The sequence below is a fragment of the Rhinatrema bivittatum genome, unplaced genomic scaffold (assembly GCF_901001135.1).
Source record: "Rhinatrema bivittatum unplaced genomic scaffold, aRhiBiv1.1, whole genome shotgun sequence".
NCBI lineage: Eukaryota > Metazoa > Chordata > Amphibia > Gymnophiona > Rhinatrematidae > Rhinatrema > Rhinatrema bivittatum.
Window position 1 is genome coordinate 26,901 of NW_021821502.1, and position 17,373 is coordinate 44,273.

At 47.2% G+C, this 17,373-nt stretch overlaps 2 protein-coding genes across 2 annotated transcripts in view; one reads left to right on the plus strand and one right to left on the minus strand.

The window, feature by feature from the left end:
• LOC115082701 (disintegrin and metalloproteinase domain-containing protein 19-like) overlaps nucleotides 1-59 on the minus strand; it is a gene marked incomplete at its 3' end in the record, with an annotated part of 26,895 nt that extends 26,836 nt beyond the window's left edge. Inside the window, exon 1 of the mRNA XM_029586896.1 lies at nucleotides 8-59. Within this exon, the coding sequence (XP_029442756.1) occupies nucleotides 8-59 (52 nt within the window). The remainder of the gene's footprint in view (nucleotides 1-7) is intronic.
• A 710-nt stretch (nucleotides 60-769) lies between these two features.
• On the plus strand, nucleotides 770-16,996 carry LOC115082702 (disintegrin and metalloproteinase domain-containing protein 19-like). Its single transcript, XM_029586897.1, is given in 11 exon segments — nucleotides 770-796; nucleotides 1,041-1,130; nucleotides 5,023-5,097; nucleotides 5,099-5,218; nucleotides 6,390-6,499; nucleotides 6,956-7,160; nucleotides 12,220-12,297; nucleotides 12,671-12,779; nucleotides 12,876-12,966; nucleotides 14,164-14,248; nucleotides 16,760-16,996. Coding segments are annotated over 11 exon segments (1,221 nt in total). The 3' UTR covers nucleotides 16,991-16,996.
• Nucleotides 16,997-17,373: the final 377 nt, after the last annotated feature.

Here is a 17,373-nt window from a genome sequence, read left to right on the forward strand (position 1 = left end):
CTGTTACCTGTGGGGTTGGAGAGATACTCCACTTTCCTTTCCTTCGCTAGTGGCGCCATTCATTTACCTTTTTTTGGCAACTCTGTGCTTATGTCATTCCATCATGGAGTTGGTTACCTACTTTAGTCTCCACTGCCTTCTCCAGGAGAGTATTCAACACATCCCATCATCCCTTCCCATGAAAAAATATTTTCTGTGACATATTCAGGAGCCACATCAGGAAAAATCTGTTCACAGAAAGGGTGTTAGATGCCCAGAATGCCCTCCAGAGGCTAAAATGCTAACGGGCTTCAGGATGGCATGGGATAAGCACAGAAGGATCCATAGTAGCAAAATAATGCAGAGGTAGCTGAAGAATTAGCAGCTGCATCTGTCTGGCAGGCTGCAAGTATTGTAATAACTACCTAGAAGCCCTAGAGGAAATGCAGACTGGGTTTACTCCTGAGCAAAGCAAAGGTGCTGCCTTTAGATTCATGTAGCTATAAGTCAAGTCACAAAATATCCCAGCAGACCGGTCCCTGCAGCAGACTGATTCTGTATTTATGGCTATGAGTGCTACAGAAGCATTAAGTACTGGTAGTAGCGGTGTAAGATAGGGGCAGCTATCCAGCATCACCACTACAAGTTTTAGTAGCAAGTGTTTCGTTTTTACATTTGATGTATCTCCTTTATGCATTGCAAAGTGTTTCAATTCTATTTTATGGTGCAGATATCAATTGACTTTACAATGTATATAAATGCTTTGCAGCTGAAGTCATGATGAGCCAAGATGTTCGTGCTGTTATTGCATGCATATGTATGTATATGTGTATATATATCGCGCACATGCACATATACACACATCATCTTGGACAGCTGTTCTTCTTTCATTCAAATATTTAAACTCTGCTTGGATTGTGTTTTTGGAGTGCTAGTCCTTGTTAGTAGCAGAGAGGCAATATGCTGTGTATGTACAGAGATGGAATGGGCAGTGTGTGTATGTGTCTTTGTGGAGATTTGTTTCTTATCTGCACTAAAGGTGCTGGGGGGTCTTCCTTCAGGAATGTAAGAATCCATGCTGCAATGCCAAGAATTGTACTCTGAAGGCCGGGGCTGACTGTGCTCATGGAATCTGTTGCCATCAGTGCAAGGTGGGTTTTACCTGTGTTACTCCTTATAACCACCCTTTTCCTAAGACAGAGAAAGCAATAGTTGCATTATTATGGCTAAACCCCCCCCCCCTCCCCCCAGAAACTGGCCTTAGAGTGAGCCAGGCAAACAGTGTAGGCAGTTTTCATCAGGGTCATTCCATATAGCACCGTCAACCCATACGAATCTATACCTGTAGTACCCCAGTAGAATTGTAGTACTGAAGTCTGACGTAGTTAAACCGTTGTACCGCAGTGGCTATTCCCTAAGTAAACTTGATTAATAGCCGTTAATAGACTTCTCCTCCAAGAACTTATCCGAATCTTTTTTGAATCCAGCTACGCTAACTGCACTAACCACATCCTCTGGCAACAAATTCCAGAGCTTTATTGTGCATTGAGTGAAATGCCTCAGTCATGACATGCAGTGCCGTGCTGTATTGCTACTGGAATTCTATCAATGCATCACAATCCTGACCCGTATCAGTCCCAGTACTATGTCCCTGTACAGTTCTGCCAATGCACTCTGTCATTAAGTTCTATTCGCTATTACATGCAAAGGCCTTCACGAGATCCTCCATCTCATTCTGCATCTGTAGTGGCCCATGCCATTTCCATACCGGCTGTCCATATAGCTCTAGAAGACTCCCCCTGCTGTTCCATTATTATCTGCCCAAGCAGCCCTGCCAATGCAACTCAGCTCAGATCTATAACTCCCCCTGCTATTCCAGTACAAGGCTCGCACATAGCTCCGCTGAAGGTCCTCTGGTCAGATGGTGGGGGCTCTACGACAAATCAAGAATGAGATAGATTGATCGAACTGTCCACTCTGCCTGGGACTGATTAATACTATCAGCCTCACAGCTTCATGAAACCACCAGATCAAACTGTGTAGAAGCTGAGAGACTTTGCTCTATGTACAGTTGGTGTATTCTCGTACTGTTAATACGGTTTTCATAGCAAGAGACACAGAAAAGAGGTTGCATTAGCACAAGTCTGAAACTTGTAAGCAGCAGCGGCACTGATTGCCAAGCCTTCAACCCTGCTTACTGTCCATTCGCAGATCTCTCAGCTGCATTCAGCATTCAGTCATCCTCGCATTTGCTCATCTCATGCTGGAATCTGAGCTGGCTGAATAGCACTGTAGGCAGCAACTCTTCAGGGGTATCAATAGGTGAACAGATTTCTAGGTGGATGTGATTGGCCAGCGAGGGAGTGGTGGGAAACCAGAAATAAGCACCTTTTTTTTTTGTTTTTAAGGAACAGGGGTGCAGTGCTGGGAAATGGAGCTAAAGCCAGAAAAATGTAGCAAGAATCCTACATTTCCTGGCGTGTAGCCAGATGGACTCAGTACGAATGGGATAGTATCCGCGTGCTAGCAGTTGGAGACGGATCTGACGTCAGTACGGGGGCGTATATAGCCCCACAGGAAGCGCAGCGACTCAGTAATTTCCGTCTCCAAAGCAGTTTGGAGTGCCTGCACGCTAGTTGAGCGTGCTTTCCAAGACTACTTTGATTTTTTCTCTTTCTTCTCATTTCAGATTCTACGTCAAGGTCCCATTCTTCACGAGGATTTAGCTCAATTCTCTCTTACGGTATGGCCCTTGAGAGGGCTCGATTGAAGAAGAAGGGTTACTCGGAGCCCGTGATTGATACCCTCCTCCGGGCTCGCAAGTTTTCCACATCCCTCACATACATCCAGATCTGGAGGGTATTTGAAGCATGGTGCGACACTCATGGCGCCAATCCATATGCAACCATAATCCCTATTGTGTTGGATTTCCTACAGGATGGGCTTCAGAAGGGTCTGTCCCTCAGCTCCATCAAGGTTCAGGTGGCTGCGTTGTCTTGCTATGGTCCCAGGAGGGATGGCAAGACCATCGCCAAGCACCAGGATGTTTCTCGCTTCCTGCAAGGAGTCAAGCATATTCGTCCGCCACTGAAGTGGCCTGTGCCTTTGTGGAACCTCAACCTCGTTTTGGATTTCCTCGCTGGATCCACCTTCCGACCCCTTCGGGGCCTGTCTCTTCGTTCTCTCACCTTGAAGATGGTATTCTTGCTGGCGGTGTGTTCAGCACGCCGCATCTCCGAGTTACAGGCACTGTCCTGTCGTGATCCCTTTCTTAGGATCACTCCAGAGGCTATCCACCTTCGTACGGTTCCCTCCTTTCTGCCTAAGGTGGTTTCACAGTTTCATCTTAATCAAACCATATCCTTGCCTACCACGGCGGGTTTGCAGAAATCTGAAGAAGGTCGTTTATTACGCCATCTCGACATTGGCAGACTGCTGCCCAGGTATCTGGAACTTACACAAGATCTACGAAAGACGGACCATCTGTTCGTCCTGTACAGCGGGAAGAAGCAAGGTGAAGCGGCCTCGCGGCCCACCATCGCCCACTGGATTAAAGAAGTCGTTAGAGCCGCCTACGTGGAGGCTGGGAAGGCTCCGCCTCTACAGGTCAAGGCTCATTCTACCAGAGCCCAAGCGGCATCTTGGGCTGAATCACGGATGCTGTCTCCGGCAGACATCTGTAAAGCAGCGACGTGGTCCTCCCTTCATACCTTTTCCAGGTTCTACCGTCTGGACGTCCAGGCCAGGGAGGACTCAGCTTTTGCGAGGGCGGTTTTGCATGGTCCTCAGGCAGCCTCCCGCCCAGGTGGGAGGTAAAGCTTTTGTACATTCCCATTCGTACTGAGTCCATCTGGCTACACGCCAGGAAATGTTTAGATTACTTACCTGGTAATCTTCTTTTCCTTAGTGTAGGACAGATGGACTCAGCATCCCCGCCCCGCTGCCTGTGTCATGCGTTTCACCGGTTCCAGGTAAGCCATGTCATCTGTTCCATAAGAGCGTACACTCTACCAGTATCAGCGCTTTCTGGTTGTGAATGCTGGCGGTCTCCAGCCACTGTCAATCGGTCAGGGGAATCCTGTTTTCACTTTTCACTTTTCACTGAGCGTCAGTACACACATCCATAACAGCTTTTGCAAGGAAGATTACTGAGTCGCTGCGCTTCCTGTGGGGCTATATACGCCCCCGTACTGACGTCAGATCTGTCTCCAACTGCTAGTATGCGGATACTATCCCATTCATACTGAGTCCATCTGTCTACACTAAGGAAAAGAAGATTACCAGGTAAGTAATCTCAACATTTGTCACTGATCCAGCCACGCTCCTCATCCTCTTGCTCTATAAGTTTCAAGGTGTCCGTTATACGTGCACGTGTTTTTCCGCATAACAAGAGACGGCATCTTTCCTCCTCCTGTCGGGGTTACAGTGCACCATCTGACTTGACTTACTCTGATTCCTTAGTGTGATTTCATGGTCCACTAGTGCCAAAAAAAACCATCTGCACTTCCCCCCCCCTGAAGACGCCTTATGTTTCAGCGATGTCAGTTTAGGACCCTGACTGATTATTTCACCTCTCTTCTCATTTTTACAGCGCTGGATTTACACCCAGGCTGCCTTCGCTACAGCTTAAGAGTCTCAGATTATGAGCAGCCTCTAAATACAAAAAAAATAAATAAATTTACTAAATGTAAAATTTTACATACTTTTTTCTTTTGGTAATGCTGTGGGACCGGTTAAACTTGACGTCGCTTAGGGCCTCAGCCTGGGCATGCCTTCACCCAGCCCTGCTAGTTCCTTTCCAGGGGGGATCACAAACGCGCTTCAGGATTCGATCCCTTGGGGGTGCATTTGAGGCAGGAATCTCATATCCTGGGGTGGTGGAGGGGGGGGGAGCAGGGTTGAGGAGTCTTGGAAACTAGGGTTGCGGCGCCATTTCCCCGTGGATCACAAGGTCAGGTTGGGCCCGCGCTGCGCTGCTGTCAAAATCCCGACCAGCTAAAGGTCAGCAGAAAAAGTCACCTTTTCTTCTCCTGTCGATTTTAGCTGAAGCCGCCTGGAATCTTGTGCAGGGAGCAGTCCAGGCCCTGTGACCTCCCGGAGTACTGCACGGGCAAATCGCCCATTCTGCCCCTCCAATTATTACCAGCTGGATGGCACGGCCTGCCAGGACGAGCAGGCCTACTGCTACAGCGGGATGTGCCTCACCTACGAACAGCAGTGTTCCCAGCTGTGGGAGCCGGTAAGAGCCTTCTGGAGAAATATGAATTCCTACGGAGATACGATGTGATCTTTCAGGTCAGCATTTAACTTTTTTTAGGTTGTTAAGGATGGCTGGTCAGATCTGGTTCAAGGACCTGAAACAAAGACCTAAGTTACCCGTAGGATCAGCTCCAAATTCTGTTCATTCTTATTGCTGATGTATTAAGTCATGCTTTCAAACTGCTGGGTTTAATTTGGTTAATTCTGTTTTCTATGGTAGGATTATTTATTTAATTTACCATTTTTCTATACCGAACTTCATGACAAGCTTCATATCAGGCCGGTTTACATCAAACTTGGGGGTTAACTTAACAAGAAACCATATAACAAGAAGGCCGAAGCGCAGTTACAAATAACAGGGGGAAAGAACTTGGAGGCTAGTGTAGCCAGGAAATAAAGGACAGGAAAAACTGGAGAATAAACATGGATGGAGATGTAATTACTGGGTTGGTCTTTTAGTCTATTGAGCTAAAGAAAGCTCAGATAAGATGTATGTTTCAGGGAAGGCCTTGGGCAAAAAGCCAAGTCTTGAGTTTTTTCCGGAAGGTAGTCAGGCAGGGTTCCAGTCGTAGATCCGTCGGCAGGTTATTCCAGATGGTGGGGCCAGCTGTGGAAAGTGCCCGCTCTCTCGTGGAGGTTAGTCGAGTGAATTTAGTTGGGGGAACTTGAAGGGTTCCTTTGAGAGCCTCTCTGATGGGTCTTGCAGATGTGTATGGTTTGAGTGGTAACTGAAGGTCTAAAGGAAGTTGGTTATGTGTGGATTTGTGGATGATGGTGAGAGCTTTGTGCCAAATTCTGTATTTAATAGGTAACCAGTGTAGGTTTCTAAGTATCGGGGTGATGTGAGTTCTCCGGTTAGTGTTGGTTAAAATCCTGGCTGCTGAGTTCTGGAGCATCTGTAGAGGTCTGGTGGCGGAGATCGGAAGTCCTATGTAGATTGAATGTAGAACCACATGTAGATTGAATGTAGATTAGATAAACCTTATAATCTATTAGTCAGCTGCCGCTGAATCACTGCTCAGCTATAGGCTCAGGCTAGGTGTGGTTTGAACTGTTCTCCAATGACCATTAAAGAAAAGGAAAAGTCTGATTTGTGATTGTGTGGGTCACCGTTTCCACCATTCTGACTTTGTGTTGCTCTCGTCCCTCAGGAGCGAGGCCCCGCGCCGGAGATCTGCTTTGAGAAGGTGAACGCTGCCGGCGACCAGTACGGCAACTGCGGAAAGGATCTGAATGGCAAATACAGAGCATGTGACACCAGGTAGCGTGCGCAGGCCGCAGAAAATAATAATGCTGCACCGTGCTTGTCTGTTGAGAAGGGAGACCCAGAGCCGGCCTGGTCAGCTGCCATGCAGAAGGCACGAGTTCATGGCTTCTGCTTCTTGGGCCACTTGGGGCTAGGGATGCTGAAGAGGTAGCGTTCACAGCTCCTAGGGGGAGGGAGTCCCCAGCTGTCGCTCACCTGTTGGCCAGATTTAGGATTCATGTTTGCTTGGTGGCCTCTGGCCAAGGATTGTGGCTCTGGCTTGGGTGAGCTGGCAGGGGAATATTAAAATAGGGGCAAACCCTCCGCAGATAGTTGGGGAGGCTTACGGCTATAGACCTGGAAGCCCAAAGGAGAAGGAGAAATAAAATAAATAACCAGATCAAAAAAAAAACAAACCCCAATAAAGCCCCATTAATCTCATACAAATCTTCCTGTTCTGCCTTGAACCAGGGATGCAAAGTGCGGGAAGATTCAGTGCCAGAGCTCTGCTTCTAAGCCACTGGAGTCCAACGCGGTTCCCATCGATACCACAGTCACCATGGAGGGGAAGCGGATCAAGTGCCGGGGAATGCACGTGTACAGAGCTGCGGAGGAGGAAGGGGACATGCTGGACCCGGGGCTGGTGATGACCGGAACCAAATGTGGGGCCCATCACGTGAGTGGCAGGCTGTGCCCGGACTCTGAGCCGGGGGAAATGTTCTTTGCCCGGTACTGGAACTGCTTAAGCTTTTGAAAAAGCACTAATGGGTCTCGGCCTGAGCCATTCCAAAGATTTTGCGTTCGCGTCTTCCTGCACAGGTCTGACAGGTCGAGGCGGGAGTGGGGGAGGTAAGTGCAGGGCAGCCAGGAGAGAAAAGTTTGGGAAGCTGCAGGGATAATTTAATGCTTTAGAGAAAAGGTGAAAGGCGGCATTGGAGAAATCGGTCTCTGCTGACTGTTTTACAAGGAGATCATAAATGAAAGGATATCGGAAGAAGTCTTTTACAGCAAAACGTTAAGAGGGCGCTTCTCCTTACTGGAGCTATCCCCTCCTTTGCCATAAATAAAGGCTTTCATGCTGATTTGTTTTTCTTCTCTCTCCCCAACAGCCGTGGAAATAATTCTTCCGCCCACACACAGTTCGGTAAATGACTTAACTCTCTCGCACAGCGCAACTTTTGAGATTCACTGTAGGCGCTCAGTGCATGGTCTCCCGCAGGGCGCAGGCAGAGCTGGATGTGGTGCTTATGCCTCTCACGCGCCGCGCAGTGCAACGGGAGCAGCGGCGCGGTGGGAGAGGCTGTGTTTGTCTCGCGGCCTCTTCCGATTGGGCCTGCGTGCAAAGGGGGCGGTTTAAAAAGAAAAAAAAAAAAACAGCTCCCGCATCGTTGCGAAGTCAGCAGGTACTTTTTAGCCCCGGGCGTTGCAGCAGTTAAGAACATAAGAAATTGCCATGCTGGGTCAGACCAAGGGTCCATCAAGCCCAGCATCCTGTTTCCAACAGAGGCCAAACCAGGCCACAAGAACCTGGCAATTACCCAAACACTAAGAAGATCCCATGCTACTGATGCAATTAATAGCAGTGGCTATTCCCTAAGTAAAATTGATTAATAGCCGTTAATGGACTTCTTCTCCAAGAACTTATCCAATCCTTTTTTAAACACAGCTACGCTAACTGCACTAACCACATCCTCTGGCAACAAATTCCAGAGCTTTATGGTGCGTTGAGTGAAAAAGAATTTTCTCCGGTTAGTCTGAAATGTGCTACTTGCTAACTTCTATTATACTAAAGTGTAAATAACCGATTTACATCTACCCGTTCTAGACCTCTCATGATTTTAAACACCTCTATCATATCCCCCCTCAGTCGTCTCTTCTCCAAGCTGAAAAGTCCTAACCTCTTTAGCCTTTCCTCATAGGGGAGCTGTTCCATTCCCCTTATCATTTTGGTCACCCTTCTCTGTACCTTCTCCATCGCAATTATATCTTTTTTGAGATGCAGCGACCAGAATTGTACACAGTATTCAAGGTGCGGTCTCACCATGGAGCGATACAGAGGCATTATGACATTTTCCGTTCTATTAACCATTCCCTTCTTAATAATTCTTAACATTCTATTTGCTTTTTTGACTGCTGCAGCACACGTACATCCCCCTTTGAAAAATACCCCGGGGAAAAAAGTCCCTGCAGAGATTTGTACCCTCTTTTTCTGTGAAGACCCTTTTCCCCTTCAAAATATCACACAGAGTTTTGAGAATGCAAAAGTGCGCACGTTATTGGCTCCATGGGTAAAAGCGTGCGCGTTGTTCATCTCCGTGCGTGCTTTTCTCCCCGGTTGAGAGGAGGGGATTCATTTTCAGACAGTGAGTGTGGCCTTTGAATATTTCCCGTGGAATTGCAAACAGCGACTTCATAATCAGAGGATCAAACCACTACATTTCTTTTTTTTGGTTCAGTTCAGGTTCAGCTGCGACTGAAGTTATTCCGATTTTGGTTCTGGCTCAGGCCAAAACCGGTTCAGTTTCAATTCACATAATAAAATTGAAATACAAGGCATATTAATATGATTCATTTACACAGTGGGGGGCGGAGCAAGATCACACAAGTCTACGGTGTAGCCTGCACGAAACAAAAGATAAATTCTAAGCACTTAAAAATAAATCTGAAATGCTTCTTTTATTTGTCCTGTCAGACCCAAAACGTGCATTCTCCTAGCTGTTCAGTTTGGGGGGAAATTTCCGGAAGCTCCCCCCCTTGTTTGAAAGCCCAAGGACATTTTTCCCCGTGGACTTTGCACTGCTTCTCAGTGGGAATGTGTGCGAGCGTACCTCCTTCCCCCCCTTTGAAAATTATTTTGGGCAAAAAGTCCCTGCAGAGATTGGCCTCTGCTATTTCTCTGGATACATTTCCCCCGAAAAACAAAACCTGTAGATAGGAAGTCGCAAAGGGACTCGCGTCGCTACCTCTCCCGCTCCCACCTGCTTTTCCCGCGAGTAAAAGTCTTGCGGGTGGATGATCCCGTGAGTGCTTTTACACCTGTTACCGACTGCGCGGAGGTTCGCCGAAAGAACGCAAACGCGCTTGATTTTAAAAAAAATCAAGACGTATGTGTGTAAATTCCGGTCCCGCTCGCGCTCCATCCCTGGATCGTCTGTCCCCTGTGCGCATACAAATGCACACGTGTGGCGAGTACACGTGTAAGGTTATGCGCACATCGGCCGCATAGTTTTTTTTTTAAAGGGCCGTTAGCACTTCCTCCCCTCAGATGTCCCTTCGAAACCTATCCTCTTAGATGGTGACTTCCAACCCTGACCATTGTCGCCTCAATGCCCCCCTCCCCCCAGGTGCTTCTTTCCCATAGTCCATGCATCAGTTTTCCACGTTAAAGGATGCACCTGCTTTTGCCTGGAAAAAGCTCCTGGCAGAGATTTGCAACTTTTTTTTTTTTTTTGGTCTACGGTTACTTTTTCCCACCGAAAATGTCACCGGTAATTTTGAAAACCAAAAACTGTGGCCCTTGAGTTCTACCCCCCTCCCAGCCAGCCTCACCTTGGGAACGCCCCCAGTAGGAGACACGTGTTGTGGCGCCGTGCTCGGCCTGTTACCCACATCCAGGCTGGGGGGTTGTCAGAGAGTCCACACGTGGCCCCTGAATGTGCTCGTTGCCATTTGTTCTGGAGCCAGTGAGCAGGACCTCGACAGATGTTCAGTCAAACCATCAGGCTGAGCCGGTAACCTGAATTTCCATCTCCGGCTCCGTACCAGCTCAGGCACTTTCAAGCGCTGGTTCCAGTTCTGTTCTGTTTCAGGAAAATCTGAAGGCTCGGCCCCTAGTTTGGGCTTAAGTTCAGGTTTGGTCCTTGGTATTAGAATGACTTGGAATTCGGTCAGACGATTGCAGCCTTCCTTCCTTCCTTCTCCCTGCTCTGTGCCCATATAAAGTGAATCGGAGACACATGGCCTGTTTGTTTATTGCTATCTGTAATGTATCTTTCGAAGGGGGGGAGAGGTTCCATTTCATTTTAATTAATCATTTTTCGGGTGGAGGGCTGGTGTGTGTGTATGTTGTAGGGGGGTGGAGGGAGCGGCGCATTTCACAGCCCTCTGCATCCCACCCAGTTCCAGCCTCAGATCCCAGCAGGGAAGTGGCACATCCTCTGCTTGTAACCAACGCGGGAGCCTTTACAAATGGTTGTCCGCTGCTTTTGATATCGATACTCCTTGCTTAGAGTTCTCTTAGTCACTTTCTGCAGCTGAGTGCTTGGTAAATGTAAATAAATAGGGCTGGGACTGAAATGTTATCTCTGCCTGAAGAGCTAATTAAAACCTACATTTTATTTTCCTCAACATCTACGAAATGATCTGCTGATGATCTCAGTAAGGCACTCCAGTGATCCCAGTAACGTGTGCCAGCGCTGTCGGACGGCAGTAAGACGCCAGGCACTGGACGTGTGCTGAGATCGCACTGAGGCAGATGCTCGGGCGGGCCTTATTGCTTCAGCACAGCACCTTCAGCAGAGAGTTTCGTATCCCAGGGAGGGGGGGGGGGGGTGGAATTCTTGTTATATCTGGGCCTAAAAGAACTTATATTTTTCAAAACTGTTTTCTCCCATTGTGCGCCTGCCAGAAGAACCCTGGAATGATTAGGCCCCCAAAGATACCAAGAGCCTACAGAGCCAGCAGCACTTAGGGGCCATCCATAAATGATGTCACACTCCAACGGGGAGGGGGGTTTCTAAGATGAAAGGGGGTTTGGAGATTTGTGACAAACCGTGCAAGGTCATTTATGGACAGTCCCTTAAGAACAGTGGGCGGTTTAAACCAGAGAGGCAAATTTTAAGAGCCGCACAAGGGCGCACGTGTGCGCGCGTTTGCTGGCTCTCGCACTCGGGCGCGGCGATTTTAAAACATAAGCACGTACGTATGTGTGCGGGTTTTAAAATCGGCTGTTCGCTCATACATGTGCGCATGATTTCATACTGAAGCATGCATGTGCGCGCCAGTGTCGCCTCGCTCGAGCGCCAACGCAATTACTTCTTTTCCCAGTTCGTTCCCAGTTTGCCCCAATAAAGGAGAGGACTTCCTAACCCCCCCCCCCCCAACTAACTCGCCTCCCTTTTACCCTATTAGCCCTGACCCTTAAAACCCTGCTGTCTACCCTATTTTTTTTTATTACACAACTTACACGCCATCCATAGCAGAAATAAAGTTACGCGGTAGGGGACCCCGGCGCCGTGCTTGTGCGCATAAAGACTTACGCACAGACGTCAGGGTACAGGCCCCGCCCCTTTTTGCGAAAACAAAGTTTTGTGCACAGACTCTCACGGTTTTTCAAAGCCGCCCGCCAGGCCAAGTCACCTGTGTATTTCCCTGCTTTGGCGAGTGTAAGGCTTTTAAAAATCGACCAGAAAGAGCATAATAATGATACTAATTATGACTTTATTTAAACGAGAAGCCCTCTGATCATTCTGTTTTACGCCTGGGGCTTTATTAGCATATAACGTGTCTGAAAGTGCTGCCCACTTGTTTTTCTCCTGCCGTTCTCAATCCCGGGCTCTTAGCACCACTCCAGGCGGGCCTCACAGGACCAGATGTAAATAGTAAGCACAGGGCAGAAAGAATAATAAAGCCTTGCCTAAGATGAAAAGAACAAGCCCAAGAGGCAAGAAATGGGGAGACTGGAGCCTGGGACTTCTTTTTTTTTAAAACATTTTTCTTTCTTGTTGGCCTCACAGATTTGCTTTGAGGGGCAGTGCAGAAACAGCTCCTTCTTCAAGGCCGAAGAATGTACCAAGAAGTGCAATGGTCAGGGGGTACGTTGTGTTTCTTTTGGGTTTTTTTTAAACTTTCACTGCGGCGCTTCCATTCCCCTCCCGTTTTGCTCAGAAGCCGGCAGGGACGCCGCAGACAGCACAGTCGCCGGGGCCTCCCGTTTCGTGGCCTCTTCCGGGCCTGTTCAACAGATGGCTTTCAGAGCACATGGTGCACAGATTGCTGACCCTGTGTCTAGGTTTGATCTCAGGAGCAGCTCTGTGGGCAGGTGGGGGCCAGTGTTGTCTTTCAGAGCTGAATTTATAACGCACATGTGTAGGGGGGGGGTGTCATTTGTGTAGCCAGAGCTTTCACGCTCATGTTTACGTTCCTCCACCCATCCTTTCTCACCATCTCTTTTTCTTCTTGCCACAGATCTGCAACAACAACAACAACTGCCACTGTTTCCAAGGATGGGGTCCGCCATTTTGTAGCAGACCAGGAAACGGAGGCAGTGTGGACAGTGGGCCGCTGCCTTCACCGGGTGAGTGTTCTCTTCTTTATACTGGATTAGAAAGAGAGAATAAATGCAATGGGCATTTTGCTATAACTTTCACCGTTCTTAATTCCTTCCTTTCAGGCATTGGACCAGTGGGAATAGGAATTCTAATTCTCCTCCTGGTTTTGTGTGGGATTGGAGTTTCCATCGGCTACTGCTTCTACAGAAAAAGGTATAAGATGGGGCTTTTGAAAATCTCCTCTCCCCGGGTGCTTCCCAAAACAGGACCTGGGGCTCGGAGTCATTTTTCAGGACTTTCCCCATCTTCTTTCTTGTTTTAGACTTTGCAGGGTTGGAAAAAGCAGGTATTCAAGAGAGGGCCCAGGTTCACGAAGGCTTTTCTCCTATTTTTACGTAAGAGACCCTATAACGCTGAACTACCTCCTGGTAACCAGTCCGGGGTGTGGCTTGTAATCGGGCACTGTGCCGGGGCTCTGGTAGCCAGTGAGCAGACGTAGTTGGTGGCACATTAAATAATGCCCCCTTTTCAATCGGCAGTGACTTCCAGAGATTAAGAGGCCTGGGAGAGAGTCAGTCACCTGAAAGTAAGGGATGCTTGCCTTGAACCTTTTGACCACAAAGGCAAATTTGAACGGGGCGATTTTGTTTTTTTTTCAGTGATATGCCTGCCTGCAAAATTAGTAATTATGCATGTAATTTCACACACCTTTCAAACCTGATTTTCCAAGAGAATGCGTGCACATAAACGGAATTTGTTTATTAGGTTATTGTGCAGCTAAACATATGGGCTTAAGTTTGCCCATTGCAAAACAGGACATACAGTAATGCACCTCAATGGCATCTTCTTTACGTACATAATTTTTGAAAATGCCCATTATGCATGTAGAGATCCCTAACAGTCCTCCCCCCTCAAAAGCTTTTTTTCATATAGCTAAATTATGTGTATCATGAATGTACGCACAAATTTTAAACTGGCTGAAAGTTGACCTACATGTATACAGCCAATCTTCATTTTATTCATTTCATGCATTCAATTTTGGCCCGCCTCTTTTTTAACTCTAAGCTGTTACAAGACCAAGAAGAGACTGCCCTCACCTTCTAGCTCAGACCCTGCACCGAGATCATGGTCAAAGAAGCAGAGAAGCAATGGAGGTTTGACTCTTGAGATGAGAGTCGGATGGTAGTTTGACTCCAGAGGTGCACAGAACGTGCTTTCTTGGCACAAATATCCTCTACTTGCTAAATCAGGGTATTGGAAATTCATTTAATCCAAGAGCACTGGGAATCACAAGAGGCATTTGCTTTAGTCTAGGGACACTAGGAATAGACTCTTACATAAAGAAGGTCTATGAAAAGCAACTTATTCCAATACAGGAATTTCAGTTCTGGTTCTCTCTTCTTCCCACAGGGGTTGCTGCTCTCCAGCCATGAACAGTGTCGGTGGTGAAACTAACCTCTTCTTCAAACTCATAACTCAGCTCAAAGGAAGAAAGGTGAGACTCCTGTATACTATATTTCTATGTGAAGAAAATTTGCTTACCGTAAATGGTGTTTTCCATAGATAGCAAGATGAATTAGCTATGCTATTTGAGTGACGTCATCATGACGCTCTGGCGGACATCCACATCTCCAAGCTAAAGTTTTTGAACTGCTGCACCTGCGTGGTGCTTCCCACGCAAAGCGCAAGCCTGGTCTCTTCAGTTAGTGAGGAAGCTAGAAAACATCTATCCAAGGCCGACCCCAGTGTAAAAAGATATGGTCTGCTACTGACGGGTTGAGAGACCATTCATGGGGATGAAATAGTCAGCTGAGATAGTCTGCTTCCAAGATCCCTGTTCTCGGTCAGGAAGTCTAGCTTTTGGTAAAAGATCCTCCTGAAGAAAAAAGCGTTGTAAGTGTGAATGGGATGACAAGTCAGAACATACAGATTGGACATCAGGTGATGACACTGATTCTTCATTCCCCTCCCCCTTCAACGGCAGGGGGGAATGAAGAAATAGGATTTACATCCAGACAACATCTAACAAGGCATTGATCTGAGCAGTATGAGTATACAAACATCAGGGTAACTTGCTCGATACGACTGTTACTACCCTCAAACATTAAGCCTTATAGTTCACTTTGATGCAGCTCCAACACTGCTCTCTGCATCAATGGCGGGGGTGGAAGGAAATTAGAATCAGAAAGTTACTAATAAGGGCCCTGAACTCAGCGGGCGGAGTAACAGATAAGTATGAGAAAATAAGTGTGAAAGCTTGCTGGGCAGACTGGATGGGCCTATTGGTCTTCTTCTGCTGTCATTTCTATGTTTCTATGTAAAGCTAATCTGTAAAGCAGGAGGCAATACCCAGGGATGCTCAGAAAGAATCTCCTGGAAGGGATCAGTCGAGAGGATTGGACATTTGTGTGATTTGAGTCTATCAGTTGAGTGTTTTGCTTCTTTGTTTCGCATGCTTGGTAGAGTGCTTTGTGGAGACTGCGATGGACTTAGAATGCCTAGTCTGCATCGTTGCACAGAACTTGGCTGGTCTTGGCGCAGGTGCTTCATGCGTTGAGACCTGCGTCTATGTCGAAGGTCGCACCGATGCTCCATGTAACAAGGGTCACTTTGATGTGTTGTGCGTCGGTGTGCGAGTCAATACGTCGTGCAATGACAACCACATCAATGCGTCGCATGTATCGGTGCTTTCTTCGTTGTTTCCGATGCATCATGTTCTTATAGTCTGGCATTTATGCTCCGGTGCTTTCAATGCCTCTTTTTCAGGAGCTTTTGAAATCGAAACTGATTTAAGTTTTTTTTAGGTGCTGAGGCAATCTCTACCCAAGGAGGAATTGGGTGTTTCTTACCCCTAGGCTTTTCCGATGAGGCCCTCCTGGCCACCTCAAGCAACATCGACTTGGGTCCTGGGGAGGAGTGAATGGAGTGCCTCGGAGAGGGCCCATAACTGCCCGATGACAAAGCACTTTCCCGCTCCTGGAGGCTAGCAATCTTCACCGCTCTCTATTCTTCTTGCCCTAGGAGACACGCAGCTGCAATCCCTACCTTTTGCTTGGTCATGGTCTGGGCCTAGGCAAATGTAGCAGTAATTATGGTTGTCAGTGATGGACATTGTGTCCACACCTACTAAAACCCCAGTTTTTTGGGGGGTTCGACATCGTAGCACTGAAAAGTGCTGTTTAGAGAATCACTAATGCAATTGAAAAAAGAAAAAAGAGAGAGAATGTGAAGAGATGCAGAGAGATTGAGAGACGTCCGTGGCTGAGCGTGGAAAGAAACTAACTGAAGAGACCGGGCTTGCGTTTTATGTGGGAAGCACCTCATAGGGCAGGTAGTTCAAAAACTGTAGCTTGGAGACGTGGATGTCCACCAGAGCCCCGTCGTGATGACATCACCCAAATAGCATGGCTCGTTGAGCCATGCTTATCGACGGAAAATCTGTGTAACTGCATATTGTAGCTTTGTTCTCAAACATCTGTTGAGCATTTAATTCAAACTCAAATGCCCTTTCAAGGTGAGGTAAACGTATGGGGTGAAAATGAAGGGTGAAGGGAAATGTGATAGTGTGGAGGCAGGGCCTGTAGATTAAGGGCCTTATTAAAAAAAAAAGAAAAAAAAAAAAAAAAAAGACTTGTCCCCTTGCTGCATCTATGGAAAAAAATTGTTCTTGAATAAGGCCCAAAATGTGACATAGAGGGAAAATGTACTGAAACAGAGTGTGGGTACATGTGGGAAGCATCAAGTATGGTTATTGGTACATATGGGAGGTGTATATGTTAGGAACATGTGCAACGCAAAGAGTGTGAGTACACAGCTACTGTACGTTCATGTGGGATATGTCCATTTACAAAATATTAAAGCATAAGTAAATTCACTAAAAAAATAAAATAAAATCTGAAGTATAGTAATGATCTAGTTGCCCATAAAAGCTGTTCCTATACATTAATAAAATAACAGTACTGTGCGCATTACTTATGCAAGTAACCTCTATGTATCTAAACCTCAGCCTAGGAAAATTTCAGAGACCGTGATGACAAACAGGCAACAGCAGCCATCTACAAGTTCTCTAACCAGCAGGTCCTTGGGAACCGAAAATCAGGCAGCCCTCACGAGACGGCCTCCTCCAAAGAGACCAGCACCACCTCTTCCAGCACACCCAGTCAAGGTAGGAATGCACGAAAACGCTGTCCGCCTGGGATCATTCTTGGGGACTGTCCCTGCATTCTTGATGAAATAAATATAATGTCTGCCTTCGACATCCTGGATTTTGTCTGGCCAAGGTCGGTAGTTATTATGTAGGCTGCAGAGCTGTCTGGGTACAGCTGAGGACTCTGTCTCGAACCTTACACACAAGCCCACCTGTTCTTCCCATAAACCTTCCAGATCCAGCAGCTCTATGCTTTACTAATATATCAGTGGGCCTTCTAATACCGCCTACCCAAACATTTATCTTTTCTGACAGGCCTGCATTGTGGGACGAACTGTAGAGTCCCACAGCTGAAAACTATGGAAAATTAAATATTGCAGCTGGATGGACATTTGGGATGCATCCAGCAGACAGTAGTTCTGTTGTTTACTGTATCAGAAGCACCTGCAAAGTGTCCGTTAGCAAGAAACAGA